Source organism: Phocoena phocoena, chromosome 13 (genome assembly GCF_963924675.1).
Source record: "Phocoena phocoena chromosome 13, mPhoPho1.1, whole genome shotgun sequence".
NCBI lineage: Eukaryota > Metazoa > Chordata > Mammalia > Artiodactyla > Phocoenidae > Phocoena > Phocoena phocoena.
In genome coordinates, this window is record NC_089231.1 from 20231689 (window position 1) to 20256165 (window position 24477).

General features: G+C 40.3%; 1 protein-coding gene across 1 annotated transcript in view; it reads left to right on the forward strand.

Annotated features, from left to right (window-relative positions):
* Nucleotides 1–7342: 7342 nt before the first annotated feature.
* The window catches only part of MBD2 (methyl-CpG binding domain protein 2), a 76522-nt gene continuing 59387 nt past the window's right edge, over nucleotides 7343–24477 (forward strand). Inside the window, exons 1-2 of the mRNA XM_065890006.1 lie at nucleotides 7343–7878; nucleotides 22749–22908. Coding sequence (XP_065746078.1) covers nucleotides 7343–7878; nucleotides 22749–22908 — 696 coding nt within the window. The remainder of the gene's footprint in view (nucleotides 7879–22748; nucleotides 22909–24477) is intronic.

Sequence of the window (24477 nt, forward strand, 5' to 3'; positions counted from 1 at the left end):
TGGGCCTTTCAAGGCCTCACCAGAAGCCAATGAGTGTGATTCCCTTTTCACCTGGAAAACTGTTATCCGGTATCTATAGTGGGATGATCTTAGCATTGCTGCCTAAGCCATGTCGGCATCAGAGGACAGGGGTCAGCTCCTGTGGCTAAATCTGGTGAGTAGGTGACATTGCCAAGGGAGAGCATGTAGAATGAGAAGACAAGTCACCTAAAGAAGGACCTCGAAGAATACCGTTATCTAAGGAACTATTCAAGAAAGAAGCTATACCACAGGCAAGTGGAAAGTGATAGAATGAAAACAGAAGAGTATGATGTTTCATAAGTCAAGGAAGGAAAGAATTTCAAGAAGTAGGAGGTCACCAGAGACGAATATCAATTTCTCAGAAATCTCTTAGCTTAGGAAGAAAGGATATGACTAGGAGACTGCAAATTAGGGCCCTTTTCCTTAACCTTGAGAAATACACATATTTCTTTTACAAGGAAAAAATTCTTGAGGACCCTCCCCTCCCTGTGTTGAGTTAAATTATTGTTCTGATGTTACTTAAATATGTAAAAATATGAAACTTGTTTTAACCTCATTATGCTTCCTATATAATTAAAAATGAACAAATTTATAAGTTAAATATAAGTAAAATTATCAAATTAACTCAGTTTACTATTGTGGAGGATTCCCAAACCCTCCAAAGTCCGTTCCCCCTCCCTGAAGCCAAATTACTGACTTCAAGTGAACACGCCACCGATTGCCACTAGTCAGATCGTTTGGGTTTTGGCCTATGAACGCCACTGTATTCGTCAAGTAACAAGCTTTCCCACCGCTTTTCTCTCGTTGAAAGAGAGCAAAACTTTTTACTCGTTGTGGCCTGAAGTTATTTGGCTTTCATATGGCACAACCTCATCGTTCACATATTAAGTTGGCAACTGTCCCTCCCTTTGTCATTAGTCAATGTCATTCAAAACAGCACTGTTACCAACTAGATGAATCTTGGGCAGTGAGATAAGGTGGCGTGACTCAGACACCAGGTGTTTATTCTTACGTTAGGGATTTTTTTTTTTAAACAAAAGACTTTCTTGAAATGGAATTTTCAGCTGTAGAAAACACTGACTAGGCTCTCCCTCCCCATACTTATTACTCTACTCAGGGCTCAGATGACAGTTGCAATGAAATGATCAAGTTCAAAGACAACTTGAACTCCAGATACTCTCTGGAGCTGGACCTGTCATTGTGTGAAGCAAGGGGATAAAAATTAGAGCCGAAGTAGTGGGGATCTCTTGGAATGCTTTTCCTTCTATCAGAGTATGAAAGGGAGGCCTTTCTTGGTTTGCTACTGTTAGGGGCAAAGCCTACCATCCATTCTCCTTTGCTTTCTCTCTTCCCTTCTCCCTGACTCTCTCCCTTACCCTTTGCAATCTCTTACCCAGCGATCTTAAGCTTGGGAGCTGCCCAATTTCCAGCAAGATACACACACTTCACTGAAGGTAGGAACCGTATCTCAGTAAAGAATGCTTTCTACTTCAGTTATCCAAAAACCCAAAAGTGGTTTAATCCAAACGTGGTCTAGTTTCTCAAATAACACAAAGGTCTGGTGATAAAGAGTTTGCAAGATTTGGTTCAGCTGCTCAATAAGGCCATTCAGGCTTCATCCTCTGGCTCCACTGTTCTTAGGATGTCTGCTGTCTATCTTTCTGTTCTTTGCTTCACAGCTGCAAGTGGCTGTCAAGGCTTCAGAAATCATGTCCATGTTTAAGGCAGGGACAAAGGGACGAGGGTAGTGCCAATCATGTTTTTGTTTTGCTTTAATAGAGAAGTAAAGACTTTCTCAGAACCACTGCCAGTTCTTCCCTGTTCTCATTTAAACTACACTGGGATAGCTAGCACTTAGATTTTTTAGTCTTTATAATAGAAGCAGGCAAGGGAGATTGGTAGTGAGTGTTGCATTAGATCAACCAATGTGTCTGCCACAGATGGTGACAGACAGCTGCTGGATCACTGCTGTTCCCACCTTCCATCTCAGAGGACAGACTTCCAGGCTGTGTAGAAGAATATGTGACATTAATAATAGATGCTTGGAGATAAGCAATATGAGGACTCAAGATTGTCTGTACAATTGTGATTAACTTGTTGGGGACTCGAGGTAGTTGAAAGGTTGGGATATAAAATCTGAAAGTATTTCAGAATGGAATCAAAAGGCCAAATCATGTGCTTGCTCTTAGTTTTTATAAGCTATGCTAAAAAGTACCACAGATTAGGGGTAAGGCAGAAATTAGCAACTCAAAAACAAACAAACAAACAAAAAACACTCTGAGAACTTTGTAAAAGATTCCAAAATAAACAAAAAGACATTGAAATATATGTGTGCATATAACTTCTGACTATTAGGAGGAGACAAGTTATTCGAAGTCAAAGAGGAGAAACAAATGCAGATAAATATACCAATTCAGGAATGGTTGTTTAGAAGTAGACTCTTATTTTCTGATTCTTTTATGATATATATTCCTCAAAATTTTTGAGGAACCGATGAATAGTTACTTTCAATTCATGTAGGAGCGACTATCCTAAAAAAATCTTATAACTGTTTTATAATTAAACATGTTTGTAAAATAAATTTAAGCCTCATTTTTAATTAAGTCAAATTTATTGTTAAATAACTCTTGGGACATGGAAACCTACTCATATTTTCTAAGATAAGAACAGCTGTTAATCCTCTGATTTCACATAATCCACGTGATTATATATTTCCATTGAGAATAAAATATGCTACCCATTATTTTGAGAGCGCACAATTTTTACAAAATGCATTAATTTGATTTATTCATCAAGTATCTAATAACCTCTCCCATGTTCCAGGCAAGCCCAGTCATAGGTACTGGGATGCAATGGTGAACATGAAGAATGGCCTTCTAGGTTGGTAGGGGAAGAAAGACAAATAACAAATTACAATAAAGTACAATAAATGGATGGGGGAAATACTTAAGGACAGTGTGGCATCCAGCACACAACCCAGGGGGGTGCAGGAGAGGAGGGTTAGCAGAGGTCAGAAAAGGCTCCTTGGGGGAAGTGATGTCTAAGGTGAGACCTAAGGGATAAATAGGAATTAGCCAAAGACAGGTGCTGGGGTGGGAGTGGGGGTAGAAGCAAAGGAGCTTTTTCCACTCTGAAGTAGGAACAGGTTCAAGGGTGAGAAAACCAGAGACAACAGGGCAGTTTGAAAGCAGCTAAGCAGACAAGGCTCTAAACTTGGGAGTCAGGAGGATTGGGGTCTATCCCTAGCTCTGCTACATCTGAGACATACGTGAGACATTGGGAAAGCCACTTAACAGCATGAAATCTCCTGGCAAGATGCGTTTTCTGATTGATTCAGTTACTACTCCTCTACTTCTTGTGAACAGCAGCCATTGTCAGCCCTTACTTCTCTGGATCACGTGTCCCAGCATTCTGGTGGGTTTTTGTTTTTTGTTTTTGTCTGTCTCAGGTTTATTTGTACAAATAGCACAGGAGGACACCAGGGGTCACACCGGTCCTTCTGTCCTCACATTGGCGGAATTCATCAAGACATTCTGTCCTCACAAAGGCCTCTACTCTGGAGCCTTTGTGAGGGCCTGGGCATCTTTGGGAGCCTAAGCCTGAGCTGGAGCCGGAGCTGGAGCCACAGCTGCAGTTGGCTTGGCCTTGGTTTGAGCCTTGGCCTGGGACTTTGGCCGGCAGAGCCTGAGACCCTTGGCGATGTGGGCACAAGCACGTTTCCCGAGGTTGGGGTGAGCAATGTAGGCAAGTCGCCTGAGGTTTGCGGCTGTCACCCTTTAGGAACTTGGGCTTGAGCATTCTGGTGTTTTGTAGCCAGAATTAAGTTAAAAAACTCACTGTTTGGCGTGTTAAGTGGTATCTTAGGACTCTGAAACCTAAATGTGGTTTTCTTTCTACTCCTAGTACTGTGTTTTCTATTTTTTAGGATGTTAAATCCAATAAGCATCTCTCCACCCCTTAATCCTGAACATTTAATACCAGCCACTTACCTATGGCTAATGTAACAACCAGCAGAAAATTTAAAATAATACCAGACACTATCTTCTGAAATAATTTCCCTTGGTACAAAACTTACCTTTCCTTGTTTTCTCTTGCCTTTCAGGTAATTAACTCTTCTCTTTTTAGTTTGAACTATGCAGTGTAAGATTCCTCTGGAGTCATTCCAAGCAGCAGGTTAAAAAAAAAAAAAAAGCAAAAAAACCTTTATTTATACTGCATATACTTGAAAGTATCATTTGGTTTCTTGACATGCCATGCCAGCAGCATTTTGTTTTAGTTGGGAATTAGGTGAACGGTAGTTGGGCCAACTCAGTGAATCATAAAACCTGCTAATTAGAGCTGGAAAATGGTTTTTGGCTCTGCCCTCACTCTTATGTAATGTCTTGATGAATTCTGACCATACTGCTTGGACTCTGTTAAGAGAGGGAAAGTTATACCCCTGTTATCACTTGATGCAAATATGCTCATTAGAAACAAGAAGAATTTCCAACATTTAAATCCTTCATTTACTTAGTATCTTATCACACTCGAAAATTCAAATGCAGGTTATGTATTTGTTAATTAATATACAGATCTCAAAACCAGCCACTACTTCACGTTCTTTTAAGTTTCATTCCCTGAATTTGTTCTATTTTTCTTAATAAAAATCCAAACTAACACCTATTTTTCTTGAAAGCTGCATTTTCTGTAGTGGCTTAAACTCAGTTTTTCCTGGAAATAACAAAGCGAAAATATTTTAAAGAATAGGTAGTCTTCCAGGGGTGACAGTTGGTGTTTCAGCACCTGCTTTTACACCTGGGAGTAAGAGATCAGAAGTGGTTAAATCTCTGTTTGCTTAATGGGCCAGATTTCATACATAGTTCTCTCTTGTTGTCTTTCACTTTTTCCATTAGGTGAAGCCAGCAAGACCTTTTCCACTGTAAGAGAGATAAAATTGAAAAGTTTGGTCACAGCTGTCCTGCTTGAGAAAAACAATGTTGCTATTCTTCAAGGAGTGATACAAAATGCACTTTCCCAGAATTAGAAAAGGGTTATTATTTGTCCAGTATTTTAAGGGAAACAAAAGGACCTATCTCTTAGGTATTTAGCATCTATCCTCAATACTTTTAGGTGTCAATCTAATCCCTGTGAGAATTTAATGTTTACTTAATTACACTATTTTCTTCTTTTAGTGGGAGAATAAATGTTTTTTGTTTGTTTGTTTTTATACTTTGGTTTATGGTATCACAACAGAAAAATTCAAATGTGACCAGAAAAGCTTTTGAAATGCTCTAAATGAGATTTTAACAGAGGGAACATTCCACTATGTCTAGTGGGATTTAGCATATAGAATCTGTTAATAGAAGTCAAAGTAATTACCTTAAAATGATAGTGATTTATTCTTTTAAACATGCTTTTATATCCATTACATCATTTGATCTATAGCCTTGTCAGACACAGCGTGGAAAGGTAAAAATTTCCAAAAGTACATCTTTTCCCATCTCTTATCTCAACTACCATTTCTACTGAGATTGTTGCTCACATTTATCCTTTTGTTTTTAATTAGGTGTGAATATCAAAGCCCTTCCTCTTACAGAGGTTGTTTTTTTTTCTGTTTTTCTTTTGCTTTTTGTGTTTTTTTTGGCGAACTGCGTGGCTTGTGGGATCTTAGCTCCCGGACCTGGGATTGAACCTGGGCCCCCAGCAGTGGACGCATGGAGTCCTAACCTCTGGACCAGCAGGGAATTCCCTGTTATCCAAACTTTGATCTCATAATTCTCTTTTACTCCTTCACCTGAGCCTTAAACGTAGGTGTTCCTTAAGATTCAGTTCTTGGTTCCTCTTTCTTTTTTTAATTATTATTTTAAAGATTTTAATTAATTAATTAATTGATTATTTTACCATGCATACTCTTCCTTGGCAATCTTATTGCAGGGTTTCCTACAATGGTCACTTTCACAAGATGACTTCTAAATGCATGTCTCCAGCACTGACCTCTCTCCTGAGAACTTGACTTTCCAACTCTTTGCTAGACTCATTTCTAGACAGATTTCATGGAGGAAGCTATAGCTTAGCGTATCTCAACTCAAGGACATTAAAAGAAGTCTAAGATCAAGCTCAGAGATTGACAAGTTTGTGTGTTTGAGCTGGTGTTTGAATATGCTGCAAAGGCACATCAAATAAATTTAGATTTTCCATTATTGTATATTAATCAATATTTTCTATCCATTAAACTTGGCCCTCAACTGTTAGGTCCTACGTATGCAAAAACTGAAGATAGTTGAACACTATTTTCAGTATTCCAAACATTTCATAATATATCATCTTAAATTTCAAAAGGTTAAAAAAAGATATAGAAACTGTGCTCCTCCGAAATGGAAATCAGTTTTCTTAGTCAATGTGGTATTATTCTTTAAAAATCACTCCTGAACAATGAGTTGGCAGGTCCAAGTGAATTCCATCCAGATTCCTAAAGGCTGGTGACAATGGGTTAAATTGGTCTTTCAACATAAAGGTGTATTTACCAAGTCAAAGGTCATTGATACTTGTCAAAGGTCATTAGACAAGGAAGTATAAATTAAGAAAAGATCCTGAGAAATTTGGTAAATTCTAGGTGGATTCAGGAATTCTGGTCATTTTATGGGGAATTTAGCGGTAAAACCTGTAGAACTGGAGGGAACTTTCCAAGTTGTCACTTACCTTCCTGTAGCCTTACAAAGTTCTAAGAGAATAATCAATCCAGGGTCCTAAGGCCCGGAAGCCAGACTCTGGAGTATAGTGATACTCCTCTATGGGGACACTTCGACTCAATCCATCAATCTGAGCTCCCTGGCAAGCTACGATGTCGAGGCACGAAAGGGGGTATCTTCTATTCCTTTAAATGAATATTCTCATATTTATATAGTAAACATAAAATATGAGATACATTTTGTTTGCTCCTCTTTAATTGGGAAGCAAACGGAGGTAAAATCATACAGTGAGAGAGGTTAACCCAGTTTGAAACAAATAAACCGCAGTCCTGACATTTCTCTACAAGTGACTCTGGGCCCAAACCGCCCGCCTCGTGGGGGTGGGGGCCGGAAGGGCGCGGCCGGGGGCGGAGCGGGTGGGGCTGGGGGCGTGTCCTCGAGGAGGCGGAGACAAGATGGCCGCCCAGACCGCTTGGAGGACCTAAGAGGCGGTGGCTGGGGCCACGCCCCGGGCGGGAGGGCCTCTCTGTGCGCGCCCGCTCTATGATGCTTGCGCGCGTCCCCCGCGCGCCGCTCTGCGGGCGGGGCGGGTCTCCGGGATTCCAAGGGCTCGGTTACGGAAGAAGCGCAGCGCCGGCTGGGGAGGGGGCTGGATGCGCGCGCACCCGGGGGGAGGCCGCTGCTGCCCGGAGCAGGAGGAGGGGGAGAGCGCGGCGGGCGGCAGTGGCGCTGGCGGCGACTCCGCCATAGAGCAGGGGGGCCAGGGCTGCGCGCTCGCCCCGTCCCCGGTGAGCGGCGTGCGCAGGGAAGGCGCTCGGGGCGGCGGCCGTGGCCGGGGGCGGTGGAAGCAGGCGGGCCGGGGCGGCGGCGTCTGTGGCCGTGGCCGGGGCCGGGGCCGTGGCCGGGGACGGGGCCGGGGCCGGGGCCGGGGCCGCGGCCGTCCCCAGAGTGGCGGCAGCGGCCTTGGCGGCGACGGCGGCGTCTGCGGCGGCAGCGGTGGCGGCGGCGCCCCCCGGCGGGAGCCGGTCCCTTTCCCGTCGGGGAGCGCGGGACCGGGGCCCAGGGGACCCCGGGCCACGGAGAGCGGGAAGAGGATGGACTGCCCGGCCCTCCCCCCCGGATGGAAGAAGGAGGAAGTGATCCGAAAATCTGGGCTCAGTGCCGGCAAGAGCGATGTCTACTACTTCAGGTACCGCCTTGGGGGCGGGGAGGGGGCGGCAGGGTCAGGCCGGGGTCAAGGGTCGAGAGCTGACCTGGGTAGGGGATGTCAAGAGGAGAGCAGGGGCCAGAGGGGAGTGGCAGAGACAGACTGGCCTTGTAGTGGAAGGTGCCCGAGCCCTTGGGTGAGAGTTGACCCCAGTGCAGTGACAGTCACAGTGTCTGAATGGTGAGAGCCCATAGGAGGGCCTCTTATGGGTAAAGTGTTGGGGAAAATGGTTTGCGGAAAGAAGGGTTACTCTGGCAGGGATGATTATTCCCCTGAAGGGTTAAAAGAAGGTGTAATTCATCGAAACTATAAAACCAGTCACTGTTGGCTCCTGTCCCAGATTCATCATCACAAGAGTGTTTAATCATGCACATGTGGAAGAAAGGTATCTGCAGTAACAAGGTTTCAGTTGCTTTGTGGAATCCACGAAAGTTTCTAATGAAGTAGCCACTTAGAATGCCTGTAGTTTCTTGGTGTTGCAGAATTTACTCCCTTTTGAAACCCAACACTGTAATACGTTGTTAGACTCCTAGACCAGAATTTGTCCTCCGGGCATATTTGATAATGTCTGGGGACATTTTTGGTTGTCACACCTTGGAAGGGGGTGCTACTGGCATCTAGCGGGTAGAGGCCAGAGATGCTGCTAAACATTCTACGACGCACAGGACAGCCCTCACAGCAAAGGATTATCTGGCCCCAAGTGTCACAAGTGCTGGATTGAGAAAACTTGGTCTGAATGATAACAGGTTTTCAGCTTGATGGTGAATCCTGTAATCATGCTGTCTGACCCAGTAAGGTCAGGGAAGTGTCTTTGGCTGTTGATACCAATGGAATTTTCTTAACAACAAATTTACTAACTTTTCTTATAAACAGTCCCATTTCTCAAGAGAGTATAAATATAAACATGTTATACTCAGTGGCTTAGAGGACCATGTTTGTGGGCTAATTTAATCATTTTCAGGGACGATATATGGGTGTTGGAGTAGATGTCGTCTGCCATTTAGCCATTGGATTTCCTTTTTTCCATACATTACTCCTGGGTAAAAGCACACACACACACACACACACACACACACACAATACAATGTTTATGAATTGAAAATACTCTTGGGCTTCCCTGGTGGCGCAGTGGTTGAGAGTCCGCCTGCCGATGCAGGGGACACGGGTTCGAGCCCCGGTCCGGGAAGATCCCACATGCCGCGGAGCGGCTGGGCCCGTGAGCCATGGCTGCTGAGCCTGCGCGTCCGGAGCCTGTGCTCCGCAACGGGAGAGGCCACAACAGTGAGAGGCCCACACACCGCAAAAAAAAAAAGGAAAAGAAAGGAAATACTCTTAAATAGATTTAAGAGGTTAAAAAAATACGTGTATATGTGTATATGAGTATGTACATATATACATACACACAAGAATGCAATCACTACTGGTATAACATGTAAATATGAACATATTCCTGATAGTTGCTCAAATATATGGAAGAGTAGTTTCAGTGAAGTTATTTCACCTATTGAAGTAAAAAAAATAAAATGAAAGTGGTGTTGCACTAGAACTTATTTTGTCACTTAATCCGAGACCACTCATTTTGAAATCTTAAATGATAATTAGAAAACTTATTTTAAACATACAAAGGTGATAATCTTGTTTTGTATTTCCCCATCATTACCTATTAAATTTGTTTCAATAATACTAAGAAAGTTATTGTGGAACAAATGGTTACTCTCAAGTTCACTTGTTTCATTTAGTGCTTTTCACAATTGTTCATTTTTGCATATTCTTTCGTTAACAGCTCCTTCTGTTTTCTTTTTAAGCAAGTAGTATGCATAACCTTTATGTGAACTCTGTATTGATGTCTTTTAGCCAGTTATACGTGACAAGAACATTCTGTGTCTGGGATTGAACTCCTTGAGGAATAAGTGACTAGTCTATTCTCAGTAGAGCATCTTTAACTTTGAATTTCACTCCCTGTGGCATTTCTCCTGGGATATGGTTTGTTTGGTTTTGGGATGATGTATTTGTTGGAACTTACTTTTGGTTGCTGCAAAGCTTTTTTCTTGCTCTTCTTCTTTCAGTACCTGGAAAAGTTATTTTAAAAAGGCAGATTGCTGTAGCGCTCATTCTGATGTGTGGTCACCTTTTTTTTTTTTTTAATGTGTTGTAAATTTTCGATGTTACCTTTTTTATACAAGCCCAATAGATTATTTTATGGTAGAAAAACTGATATAATCAATCTAAAACTTTCTTAACACATTGATCCTGTGAAGAATCACAAACCAGTATAGTAATAATTACTCTCCAAAATTAAAGTCTTGGGCTTCCCTGGTGGCCCAGTGGTTAAGAGTCCGCCTGCCAGTTCAGGGGACACGGGTTCAAGCCCTGGTCCAGGAAGATCCCACATGCTGTGGAGCAGCTAAGCCTGTGCGCCACAGCTACTGAGCCTGCCCTCTAGAGCCCACGAGCCACAGCTTCTGAGACCACGTGCCACAACTACTGAAGCCTGCGTGCCTAGAGCCCATGCTCCGCAACAAGAAAAGCCACTGCAATGAGAAGCCCACGCACCGGGCTTTTAATTTATAAAATTAAAGTCTTTTTTTTGTTGTTGTTTGTTTTTGCTGTACGCGGGCCTCTCACTGCTATGGCCTCTCCCGTTGCAGAGCACAGGCTCTGGATGCGCAGGCTCAGCGGCCATGGCTCACGGGCCCAGCCGCTCCACGGCATGTGGGACCCTCCTGGACCGGGGCACGAACCCATGTCCCCCCACATCGGCAGGCAGACTCCCAACCACTGCGCCACCAGGGAAGCCCCTAAAGTCTTTTTAAAAATAAATTTATAAAATTAAAGTCTTTTAAAAATAAGTTTATAAAATTAAAGTCTTTTAAAAAAATAAATTTATTTATTTATTTTATTATTGGCTGCACTGGGTCTTTATTGCTGCGCGCCAGCTTTCTCTGGTTGTGGCGAGCGGGGACTACTCTTCATTGCGGAGCGCGTGCTACTCATTGCGGTGGCTTCCCTTGTTGTGGAGCACGGGCTCTAGGCGTTCAGGCTTCAGTAGTTGTGGCACGAGGGCTCAGTAGTTGTGGCTCGCCGGGTCTAGAGTGCAGGCTCAGTATTTGTGGCGCACGGGCTTTCCATGGCGTGTGGGATCTTCCTGGACCAGGGCTCAAACCTGTGTCCCCTGAGTTGGCAGGCAGATTCTTAACCACTGAGCCACCAGGGAAGTCCCTTAAAGTCTTTTTATGAGACAGTGCAACATGATTTGCTTTTTACTTGTTTATGCCAAATGAAAAGACACATTGAACAGAGTTGTGCCACATGTGCTTAGTTCAGGGCTGGAGGGAGTGTTGTCTATTGTTGTCCACCTACAAAGCTTAGTTACTGTACAAGATTGTAACATCCAGTCTTGATTTCATTCTGAGAGGTTACATTCTGCGACAGGAGGACGCATAGAGTGTGATGTGATACTTGTGATATAGTAGTTACTCTAACTTTGACTTCTGCTTTCAGTGATGAATGCTGCAAGTCACCTACTCGTATTAGAGGTGAACACACTATTTTTCAATCCGCAGTGTCACTGCTTTGCATATTAGCATCCCTGTATACCTGCCACTCATTAAAAACCAGTAGCTCACAAAATACTAGCCATATCTGTTAATAGGTGGGTTAAGAGTCACCTCTTCTGTTGGTAACGTGAACACCTGCACACAGTTGTGTGCACATAGATTCTAATAATGCTAACTCCTGATTTAGCTTGCCCATGGGAAGATTAATCGAAACAAATCTGTGCCTGTTAATGCAGGGTGTGTCTTACACTTATTTTTTTTTTATTTTTTTGTGGTACGTGGGCCTCTCACTGTTGTGGCCTCTCCCGTTGCGGAGCACAGGCTCTGGACGCGCAGGCTCAGCGGCCATGGCTCACGGGCCCAGCCGCTCCGCAGCATGTGGGATCTTCCCGGACCGGGGCATGAACCTGTGTCCCCTGCATCGGCGGACTCTCAACCACTGCGCCACAAGGGAAGCCTTTACACTTATTAATTGGACTTAAATTAAGCTCATTGAGAAAGCCTCAAATTTTGGTAGAATTTTTTTCTTTTCTTGCTGTTTCCTGAGATTGCCAAGTTCTAATAGGAAGGTATGCCTCTGGTTGCTAGTTAAGCAATGTAATTATGCCTTCTGTCAGGATTACGGGTAGTACTGTGGCAGTTTGTATATGATCATCCAAAGTTTCTTTTTAAAAGGGTGTGGTTTGATCAAGCGTTGGATCCATTGGTATAGTTTCTGAAAAAGTTCATTGCCATCATATGAGCCCATTATTTGAACAATACTTTTCTTACCGGTCTACTTGACTCCTGTCATTTCTAGTTTTTGGTTCTTACACTTGCAGATTGATATTTTTGAAATACTGTTTTCCTCTGCAGAGGAACCTTTAGTAGCTGTCTTATGCCTTTTTTAAAATCAAGTCTATGCTTAACCTTGGTGTGAGCTCTGTATCGATGTCTTGTTGGGTTCTAGACTTCTGGTTATAACTGGATTAAAGGCCTGGGAGTCATGGTAAACTGCTACAGCTGCTGCCATAAAATATCATCTGGTTGGGTATTGGAAACATAATAGTAACCATTTTTGACTCTTTTATCAAATTATGATGCATTCACACCTGATCACTTCTCTGAAAAGATAAAATGGAGCCAGAGAACAATTAAAATAACCATTAAGGAGCAGATGCATGATGAGAGACTAAAGAGATTTCATTAAGAAGAGGACTCAGAGGCAATATAATTGAGGGCTTTAAATCATGAGTGAGATGATAAAAGTAGGAGTCTCTAGGGAAAGCAGCAGGGCACAGGGGGTTAAGGTCTGGAATTGGTATTCTACCTCTGCATTTACCAATGGTGCAGCCTCGAGCATGTCATTTACACTTCGCAGTGCTGTGGTTTCTCTGTTTGTAAAGCGGGTATGATTGTACCTGTACCTCATAGTGCTATAAGGATTCAATTCTAGAACACCAAAATAAATATGTAGATCCCTTAAAGCTTTGGATATGTTTAAGGACTAACTAAGGAAAACAGTTCATTAAATAACTCAAGTTGTATGGACTGAACATATAAATAGGTTTAAAAAAGTCTGTAGGCATATCTCATTTGTTATGAAAGGCTGGTATGGTCTTTGAGGGCATGAATTCTGAATCATTGAGGATGTCAAAGTTCAACTAGGCTCTTTCCCTCTTATTTTTTTTTTTTTTTGGTTTAAAAATAATAGACTCTCCCTTGTAGTCTTTGTTGGAAAAAACTAGCTCAGTGGACCAAGGGTCACCGTTCTTTTTTTTTTTAAATAATTTTTATTGGAGTATAGTTGCAAGGGTCACAGTTCTTTTTTAGTATATGTGCTGCCGAAGCAAGCACTAGGGTCACAGTTCTTAATTGAAGTCTCGTTGACGTTCAGTAAACTGTCTTTCTCCATAATATTTTCTTTCTGGTCATCCCTGTGTAGTTAAACGTGGTGTCTCCTGTATTACTCTGTTGTTCATTCCCCTAGGACCGGTGGCTTTCTCACCTAGCTGTCTTCCTCCCGCCAGACACAGTGCTGAACACACAGATACTAGATAAGTGTTTGATGTATGGCATGTAAAATTTTGTAAAACAGGGATTAAATGACCTCTTAGCCTTTGCTTTATATTACCTGTGATGTTGTGCTGTACAATTACTCCATTTTATAGGTGGGGAGTTAGGACAGGGAAGTTAAGTAATAGGCTTGAGGTTGTACTGCTAGTAGGTGCAGAGTTAGAATCCTGATGCAGGTGGTTTAACCCCACAACTCTTAGCTACCCTGCTCTGCTGCTGCCTCACATAGAGATCTCTAGTTATATTCTGAAATATTGCAACATCTCTTGCCTAGTCTACTTTATTAAGCTTGGTGTACCACTAAAATAATGTAATTATTTACTGTTATGCTTGCATCCTGAAGTTGACAAGGGGTACATTTTAAATCCTATTTCGCAGTGAAGCTGTTGTACCAAAAGATGATCTTCCAGTTCTATGTAATATAGAAGGGGGAAAAAAAATGGAAAAATTGTGGTAAATTAACATAATTAAAGCAGTTTTTCTCTGGGTAGCAGAAGTGACCATTTTGTTCAGAAATATTTCTCTTTCTCTTTTTCTTGTTTATCCTAGGGTTGCCCCTCTTATCAGATATTCAGATAGGCAATGCTCCTCACATTCGCTGAGGAGTAAGCTATATAGATCTTCATTTTAAAAGCTTTCACTTAAATTAGAAGAAATCACATTGTAACTTGCAGGCTAAATGCAGCTTATGAGATAGTTTTATATGGTTCCTGGGAAAAGCTTTATATGTTTCTTTCAGAGTTAAGATATAGTTGAAATGTATCCTACAGACCAGTTTAAAAAAAAATCCCTTTAGTTGGAGAAAGGAAAAAAATACAATATTTATTAAATTCTTATTGCATAATTGAAAGTTTAACTTGCTTTTAGTCTCTTTTCTTGATGATGCCTGATTAAAGCCTGAATCCAGAAATAAAAGACATAGGTGTGGTGGAAATTGTGCTCTGATAATTCTTTTCTCAACTGTACCATCACATCTTTTTGTGATGTGCTAGAGGGATTTCTGTTAGGTTGCAACATTGCCATCTGTCCTACATCCGATTTTTAGAGTTTGACATGCAAAGTCTCACCAGCCAGAACACGCATAATACCTGTAGTAGAGGAAATACATAGCTCAAAAGGAACTGATACACGTACATTCTAAAAATAATCTCCAACAGAAACTGATGTATGATTTTTTTCAAATTGCTTTTAAAAGTTCATTTGTGAGATATAGAGTCACAATTTAAGTTTTCGTAATTTAACTTTAATTAGTGGAACAGAAGCAGATGATTTGTGAAGTTGATTTTTTTTGCTTTGTTTTTGTTTTACACTTTATAGTGGGACTAATAGAGATTCATAATGTTTAGCTTGTATTTGAGATTTGTTAGCCCAGCATGATGAATTAGAAATAAGTCATCAAGGGCTTCCCTGGTGGCGCAGTGGTTGAGAGTCCGCCTGCCGATGCAGGGGACACGGGTTCGTGCCCTGGTCCGGGAGGATCCCACATGCTGCAGGGCGGCTAGGCCCGTGAGCCATGGCCGCTGAGCTTGCGCGCCCAGAGCCTGTGCTCCGCAACGGGAGAGGCCACAACATTGAGAGGCCCGCGTACCACAAAAAAAAAAAAAAAAAAAAGAAATAAGTCATCGACTCTTCTTACATGGATTTACTGTTTGCCTCGATAGGTATTACTTGCACCTCTTGTCTGTTCATCTTTTACTGTTGTTTGCCATTTCCACTAAGAAATAACTAGACAAATTGAAAAATAAAGTTTTACTTAATTTTGTCAGAACTTCTAAAAACTAAAACTTCTCAAGGAAGTAGAAGTATGAAATAGGGTGAAATTTGAATAATATATGTGGATCTTATGATTTTGCCTTATCTTATTAGAGTATAAATTCAAACTCGTTTGTTTGGGAACTTGACTACATAGGCAGTGTGTAAATGCAAATGATAGTAAATATAATTTAAAATTAGATCTTAAAAATTGAACACTTAGCATTTGTCAGGAACAATTATTAGTGACTTACAAATGTGCGGAAGAAGAACATCATCCTCTTGATGATTTCTGACTACTGTATCTTGGTATTCTTTTCTTCTTCCGTTTATACTGAAAGAATCCATAGATTAAAGCAAAAATGAATGTCCTTAGAATTCTTTTTAACGTGTATGCAGTGATGTATGCATCTCTTTAAAAAAGAAAGATCTTTCCTGGAGGCCCCTAGCAGAAGTGGGCAATATAATACAAAAGTGGATATATGAAATACACATTGCAACTTTTTATTGTTAGATGCTACAAAAGTCATAAATTTGCCATGTCATATTGCCATAGCAGTTTCTAAATGCTTTCTCTCCATTTCTGTACTTATTTGAAGACATTGTTTGAAGTAAGTCTGTCCATAAACTATACTTGCATAGCACTGGTTTAGAATAAAAATAGGGACTCTGAGTCAGAAGATTGGGACTTGAATCTTGCTTTACTGTTTTAACTTGGACAGATTCTTAAACTTCTGTAAGCTTCCGATTTCTCAAGTGTAAATCAGGGGTAGGAATTCTACTTCATGGAATTTTGTGAGATTAAATGAAAATACATGTAAGGCATTCGGGCGTGTAGTAGATGGTCAATAGATCAGTAAAATCTTTGTTCCTTTCTCTTCACTTAATTACCCAACATAAATAGAAGCATGTGCTTGTTAATTATGTGAGGATTTGCAATATTTTGTTGTATTTTGAAATGTGTTTAGGGTAGAGCTTAGGTTATACACATTCATCAGAGGTTTAAAAAATATTCCATTTTTTCCCTGATTATAAAAATAACCCATGCTCAGTGTGGAAAATAGGGAAAATAGAGAAGAGTATATAAAGAGAAATGACAACCCTTATATAGTTCTAAAGAGAATCACTGTTAATATTTTGACACATTGTCTTCCATTCTGTTTTCTGAATATATTTGTCTGTGCACACACATATACACATACACACACCCCAACACATATGTGTGTATGTATGTTCTTTCATAGTTCTTTTCATACTGGAGGAATCCATAGATTAAAGGATGAATGACTTTAAAATTCTTTTTAACATGTGTGCAGTGATGTATGCATTTCTTTAAAAAGGCCTTTTCCAGAGACCCCTAGCCTCTTTTTAAGAAATACAGTTTGTTAAAAAAAAAAAAAAAAAAAAAAGAAATACAGTTTGTTTTTTGGGTGTTCTTATCTATCTATGTGTATGTTTTTTTATTATGGGAAAGTTCAAACATATGCAAAAACAAAAGTAGTTAGAAAAGTGAAATGAATTCCACCTGTACTTGTCTACCAGTTTTAACAATTATTGACTCCTGGCCAGTCTCGTTTCATCAATATGCAGTCCCCTTCCCACCTCTCCCGTTATATTTTGAAATAATTTCCAGACATGCTTAATTTCTGACATTTCCATAGCAGTGTTCAGTCTCCAATTCAACCAAAATAACCAGTGTTTTTGCTTTTTCAGAAGGTGAGTGCTTGTGGCAGTGGGATGAGATTAGGTAGAATTTTATGTTCATTCATTTTTTATTTTTTAGTGGATCACCCTGAATTTTTAACCATATTCATAACCATGATATAGAGATAATAGAATTTGCTGCCAATAATATACTCTTTGCATATAATTTTTGTTAAATAAATGCTAGTTTATGGAATAAGGATGATTGGTACAGAATTTGAATTCTACTAAAGGTCTTTCATACCATTTAAAATTGTGTGGTGATTCCTTAAACATTTAAGTCGAGAGAAAAGGTGGAATGCTGTCCTATCTTATCAGTAGCCAAATTGTAAATACACTTTTTTTCTTGTTGATACTTTAAAAATAATTCTCCACCCCAGCCCCCACCCCAGCTGCTAAGGAAATTCTTTCATGCTCCAATTTACTTGCCCAAACTCTTCATATTTAAAAAAAACTAGTTTTCATGGGGAAATAGCTTGCATACTTTAATGTTTATATTTTAAGAATTTTATTATAGAACATTTCAAACATATATACAAAAGTAGAATTATATAAAGAACTACCAAGTATCCGGTTCAATAGTTGACAGCCTTATTTCATCCATACCCACATCTACTACCCTGACTCAGCCTTCATTATTTTGAAGCACATTTGACGTCCTATCATTTCATTCATTAATAACTATACTTCAGTATGCTATTTGTGAAGATAAGATTTGAACTTGTAGAAGTTTTACAGCCATACGGAACTCAGTATTTCAAACTAAAAGAGATGCCAACAGGCGGTTCATGATTATTTACGTAATTCCTATTACTTTGTTCTGTTAAGGCTTCATGGAAGAGGTATAAGATGCATTGGTGTTTCTGGGCTCTTGGGGATTGTGGGTGGAGACACGCATGCTGGACCAAGTAAAATACATGGTTTGCATAGGGCTGAAGAGGAAAATCATTCAGCCTATTGATTCAGAATAGACTTGAATAAACCAATATGGCAGAAGTCACTGGGTAAGAGGAGTGGAAAATAGGGTTGAAAGGTTAAGAGAAGACTAGATGACAGAGGATCCTAAATGCAGGGCTAAAATGTTTGGCTCCCTTTTGCTAATGGGTTGAAGTCTGTTGAAGGCATTTAAACTGGCACTTTGGTAATAGTGGTGTTTGAGGAAGAGCAGTCTGGCTAGTTTAGGATGCAAAGAGGCTAGCAAATAGAAAATCAGCCTACTGTGGTGATTGAGACTTGAGGTGATAAAGATTTGATTTAGGCAGTGGCAATGGAAATGGAAAGGAAGGATGGATTCAAAGGTGATTATGAAGGAACTGGATTTCGTAATTGATCAGAGATGGGAGATAGTAAGATAAGAGTAGATAAATTCTGCCTGGGACACACTATAGAGGAGGGCTGAGGATGTTCATTTTAGGAAAGGCCTACATTTAAAGTTTGGGAGGAAAGGGATTAAGGGGGACTGGGAGCTGACTTTTGGATGGATTTTCCTGTGCGTATGTCATGTAGTTTTGAAAAAATTGGTATATATTTCTTCGAATTAATTGGTTTGGCAGTTTTCTGATTGTACTAAGGTACAAGAAGATAGTGTTAATTTCAGATTTTTAGTCTCAGCTAAAATTTGATTTCTGGAGACAATTGTTATTTAAAGGTAGAGAAATCTTTCAATACTTAACACTCTTGTAAGTAACAAGTAAACTTGAACACTTAGAGGGATAGAAAAAATAGAAAGTTGACATTTCTTTATTCTCAGACTTTTCCAATGCTGTAGCTTCTGGCATTTTTATTATTCCCCACAAAGCACTTCCTGATGTTGTTGGAGAGCCATACACCTTAGAACTTACTCTTGAGACATAGACCTAACCATCTGCCGTCCACGATGCTCCTTCCTGCTGATAGGTCGGTCCATCTTCTTCCACTCTGGTTGCCGCCACCCCCACAGTTCATCCTGTTAGAAACTGGTTTGAAGTTATACTTGTGTTTGCTCAGACCCCTGGTCTCCTCATGATGGCTTGACTGGACATCATGATTATCCATTTTACCAAAGTAACATGAAACAATACGTTTGCTCTACTACTCATTTCAGAGTGCAGTTTCACATGCAAGCAACGGTCTTCAGAGAGTTAATTTTCATATCATAGACTGGCAGGGCATATTACAGTTGTCTAGCTCCAGTAATGCCGTTTACAGATGAGTTTATAGAGTGACATAATGGGAATACTACTAAGTTAAGGTGACCATTATTTAAGTCTTTCTGGTATCTCAATAAAGTTTTTTCTTAGATTTGAAAGTCAGATGCCAAATAAAATTTCTTTCCTTTTGATAATCTGTAGCTAGAAACCTCTAAGATAAAGTTAGGTTTAAAAAGTGCTTAAAATCAACTATACTTCAATTAAAAAAAAAAGTTGCTTTAAACAGCTTAATCAAAATGAAGGCAAGCAAAGACATAGTTCAAGTGATGAAATGTTCTAATATGAACCAGAAAAATGTAACTCGTGCTTTTGATTTTCATTTAATAGTTACTTTTCTTCAGGGTATTTAGTGGGGAAGACAAGTTAAAGGTGAGATCACAGGTTGGCTCAGGATAGGCAGATCTAGGGGGCAGTTGGTAGGGAAATTTTTTGTGGTTGAAAGTGAAATATTAGTATTTCATTACCAGGATTAGAAGTAATCGCTTTGGGCAGAGAAAACTGAAAGTGACTAATATCCTTCACTAGTCTACTAGAGTTTAAAAAATAATAATTTCCCTGAGTTACAACTTGATGCTTTTAGAATAAAAGCTTAGTCACATTAAGTCCTGGTGTGTCTGAGACTTACCTAACAGCAGCCATCTTAGAGGGCAGACAGATGATAACTTAGTCACTTGAGTGACATACAGTCGTTTTGTTTATCTAGCGCTGACTTCCTCGGCCACCACTTCCAGAGTCATTTTGCCGTTGTGCAGTGGTCCCTATGGACAGAATTTCTGCTTAACCATTCCCATGGGCCTTGCCTTTCTAATATGCTTCCCTTCATCTCCTGCAGAGGAAGGTCCCTGGTCTTAAAATCCCCTGGGGCAGCCAGGTTGGCTTTCCTTAAAGCACCAAGCACAAGCTATAGCAGTTACGGAGAAGAAAATGGCTTGTAGCACGTTCTGAAGGCAACAGTGTGTATGACCAGTACTTGTAGCTGTGCATTACAGATGCTTGTATCTGTATATCAAGTAGTTTATCAGAATCTTATTTACTAGTAACTGGAATATCTGATTATAAGGACTATATGCCTATTTTAGCTTAATTAAAATTATTCGTAATTATATAAGGATATAATAACAGGGTACTCTTTACCAATTTTTCATTAACTTGGGTTTTTTAGTAATACTTCTTACGTATTATAAGATTAACCATGAAAATTTTCCAGTTCCGTTTTTAAATTCCAGACAATGTAAGTTTTATATAAGCATAGACTTTTCTGTTCCATTGTGTCTGCAAATGAAAACCATGTTCTTAACTATTCAACTGAGAGGTTTTTTTTTTGCTCTCAGAAGTTACTTTGTTCAGTACTAGGCTATATACGTTATGTTTGAGGGTTTTAATAAGGGACATTGTAATTTTTGGTTGTTTACTAATCAAGGGAATGTTTAGAATTGTAATGAAGTAGAATTGAGGGATAGTCGAATTATTTCTAAGTGGGCTTTCAGAATCACAGACAACTTCATAGATGCAGTGATATTTTAGCTGGGCTTGGAGGATTTAATAGTTTTTGTTTTGTTTTGTTTTTTTTGCGGTACGCGGGACTCTCACTGTTGTGGCCTCTCCTGTTGTGGAGCACAGGCTCCGGATGCGCAGGCTCAGCGGCCATGGCTCACGGGCCCAGCCGCTCCACGGCATGTGGGATCTTCCCGGACCGGGGCCCGAACCTGTGTCCCCTGCATCAGCAGGCAGACTCTCAACCACTGCACCACCAGGGAAGCCCAGATTTAATAGTTTTATGATAGACAGGATATTGCTTATGCTCAGCCTTCCACCTGGAAAGACATGGCTGGAAGTCAAAGGTACGTGGCATATTTTGGTGATGTTGAATTTAGAATGTGAGGTGTGTTCAAGGCTGGTGGGAAAAAGTCAGGAAAAAAAAAAAAAACCTGAACAGATGGAAGGTTTTTGATGTTCTGTTAAGGAGGCAAAACTATTTTGTCAGCATTGGGGAGTCTCTGAACATTTAGAACTTGGTATTGGATGTGTGGGCTGAGGGATGGAGCATTGAACGTTGTGTTTGGCCTCCTAGCTTGAAGAGTAGTTGCTAAGTAGACGATGCTACAGTAGAGGGCAACACAAGAAGATCAGGTTTGGGGGTGGAAGTTTGCAGTGAGCAGAAATGATTCAAGTTTTAAACAGTATTGAGGGTTACGTGCTATTTTATTTTGTGATACTGAGCATATTTGGAAATCTGGATTAGAATGGGAGTTGAGGTTTGTTTATACATAATTCTGTATTCTTTCCTCTGCTGTGTTCTGGTTGTTGTTTGCTTCTTTCTATTCTGTTACATTCTGGTCTTAACTGGTTGTTATCTTCATCTGTAGGCTGAATTCTATACCTTGAATTGTGTTTCAGGAATAGCTATGTCATGTGATTGTGGAAAAAGAATGTTGATACGATCTTCAGTTGTGTTGAAGGCTGTGGTGGCAGAATACCATGGAATTTGTGACAGCCTGGGGTGTGTTGATTTGGACTTGACCCAGAGAGAAGTTTTGCTCTTCCAGGGAAATGTAAATTGCTTGGTTTTCCAGCCTTTTCTCTTTTGTCTTCCTGTTGAATTATTTTTCTTTTATTGTAGTCAGTTGGTGCAAGGTTAAGTTCTCAATATGACATGTTGGCTTCTTTGAGAGGTATTTGAGAATTCTCACAATTCTCTTCTGGTGACATATCCCACTGCAGTTTATTCTAGCACATTTGGTTCAGAAAATTTATTAGATGAGACTTTGGGGTATTCTTCCTATAAAATTTTTCTTACATTTCAGTGCAATATGGGAAAAATTTTTTTAGGAAAGACTAGTTTAGTTTAGCCCTCTATATAATTCCGGCACTTCTGTCATTTTCCAGCTTCGACAGTTTTTCTTAGAGGAAGCGAGTTATTCTTGATATCCTTCTCTCAGATAAGAGTTAGGCTAACAAAAGTCATGTCGGCATCATACAAACACATTTGCAAATGTTTGCCTTAGTTTTCTTTCAGTAACGTTAGGGAGCATTTAAATATTGTCAGAAATTCAACAAATTTTTTTTTCTGTTGTGAATGTTATGAGTTCAAATCGGTAGCGCAAAGATTATACGGGTTCCAAGTGCTGTGTAAATGTGTTGCTAACAAGAGTTGTTGACTTCAGAACAATTTGTTTTGAAGTTCTTTGTGGTTACTGTTGGCATTGTGTATGTGTAATACAGAAAAAAAGATTTCAAAAATCAGTTTGGAAAATTTGTAAGATTGAAGACGTTTGCAGTGTGCACATTGTGTTGTGCATGCTGTTTGGGTTGGGATTCTGTTAATGGTTGCTGGGTGAGTGACCAGTGGGATAATCGGTATTCACATCTGTTATGTGCTCCAGGGGTGTACCTAGTGGAGTATTAGGTGACACATTATCTCTTTTTACAGGAGATAAAAAGTTCTAATTAAGTTCCTTTAAAACTTCTAATATTTCTTTGAAAAAAAATATGTAAAATTGTGGGAGCAGAAAAGAAGGCATGAAGAAAAGGGTTATGTAGTGATCTAGGGTAAATATTGTTGTCTTTTGTACAATTAATGTTATCTTTCTTCTAGTCCAAGTGGTAAGAAGTTCAGAAGCAAACCTCAGTTGGCAAGGTACCTGGGAAATACTGTTGACCTTAGCAGTTTTGACTTCAGAACTGGAAAGATGATGCCTAGTAAATTACAGAAGAACAAACAGAGACTGCGGAATGATCCTCTCAATCAAAATAAGGTTGGTTAATTTACTTATAGCAAATGAGTGCTATTCCAGAAGCTCTCCCAAAAGTATCTTACATTGTACTATGTCACTGGAATTTTGGTTGTCTGAATGTCCCCGTTTTTTTTTCACCTCCCCCTCCAAAGCATTTTGACTTATATATCTGATTAATTTTCTGGTAGTTGCTTTACAGAGAGATAGCCTAAGTAAAATTGTGCACAGTTGAAAACAGCATTTCAGTATCTCTCTAGGCCAACATACATCACACTTTTGGCCCATTGGGACTGTTTACAAAAGATTTCTTTGTTGATGTTAATTGTCTCCTTTATTCCCCCCCCTTAAAATAGTTCCTGTTGCCCAAAAAGAGGCAAAATTTTATTATGGCGCAAGTATCCTTACCTACCACATAGTTTATACTTACCTGTTAATTTTCAGGATTAGGATTTGAGAAGGAGCAGTTCTTATTTTGACTTTTTGATGATGTTGAGGATAGTGACGTTTAGGAATAATATTCTGATTCTAATACTGTGATTAGAGATTGTTCCATTAGCTCTTACTTTTACTGAGTTGCTTAGTTGATGGTTTATTGTACAGGAATTTAAATGAGTAGCATTTGAATTCTGATGCTAATTTAATTGTATTAAAGTACCCAGTATCTTTACAGAGAAAGCTCCCCACCTCCCCGCGGCCCCGAAACAACTAATCTTAGATAACCTTTTTTTTTTTTTCCAGTTTTTTTCCCTCTAAATTTCAGAGAAACACATGTATGTGTGTTGCCACCACCGTTGTCTCACACTGACCATGAAAATGGTGGAGGGAAAAGGAAGGGCTTTTCTTTCTAGGTATTTGGTTGATGTAGCCCTGTGTGCCCCTTGGGAGTGCTGCGTTCACTTGAGGAACTGGGGCGGCGTATGGAGTGGGGCGGGCATGGTTTGATGTACTGGCTCTGCCTCTTACCAGCTCATGCAGTCATGGGCAACTTTATTAACCTCTGATGGCCTCAGATTTCTCAGTTGTAAAATTTAGGTAATAAAATCTTTCCTTTAGTTGTTGTGAGGAGTAAACAGGAATTTATGTGAAATTACCTAGCAAGTTCCTTTCCTGTTCCCGTTGTAGCTTCCTAGGCAGTGAGCTACCTCAGTGAACAGTGTTGCCTGGTGGCCAGTGTAGGAAACTTTTCTGACCTGAGCTCTCTTCCTCCTCACCTTTTACTTTTCCTGGAGAATATGGGGTCTCTGCTTCATATCCCTCTTTTTTTTTCAGAATTTAGCTTAACAGTTGTCTTTTTTTTTTTTTAAACAATAGTTTGCTTTCCAAAAAAATGGTGTGGAGGTGAGAATGCACTGTTTCCTCACATACTGCGTTAGTTACCTGGCATGGTTTCCAAAGGGGCATCAGCAAGTACCATGTTTAGAGGCAGAGTGGGAAGGGAAGGCTGGAATTGCCTCCGTATCGCTTAACTATGGTGTTACTGTGGGTTGATGGTTCTGAAGGTGTTAAGGGGAGGGTATGAGGTAGTGGTAGGAGTCGGGGGGTGCTCAGGTTGGGACCTTGAGTGTGTCGAGGCGAAGCTGGGTGATTTCA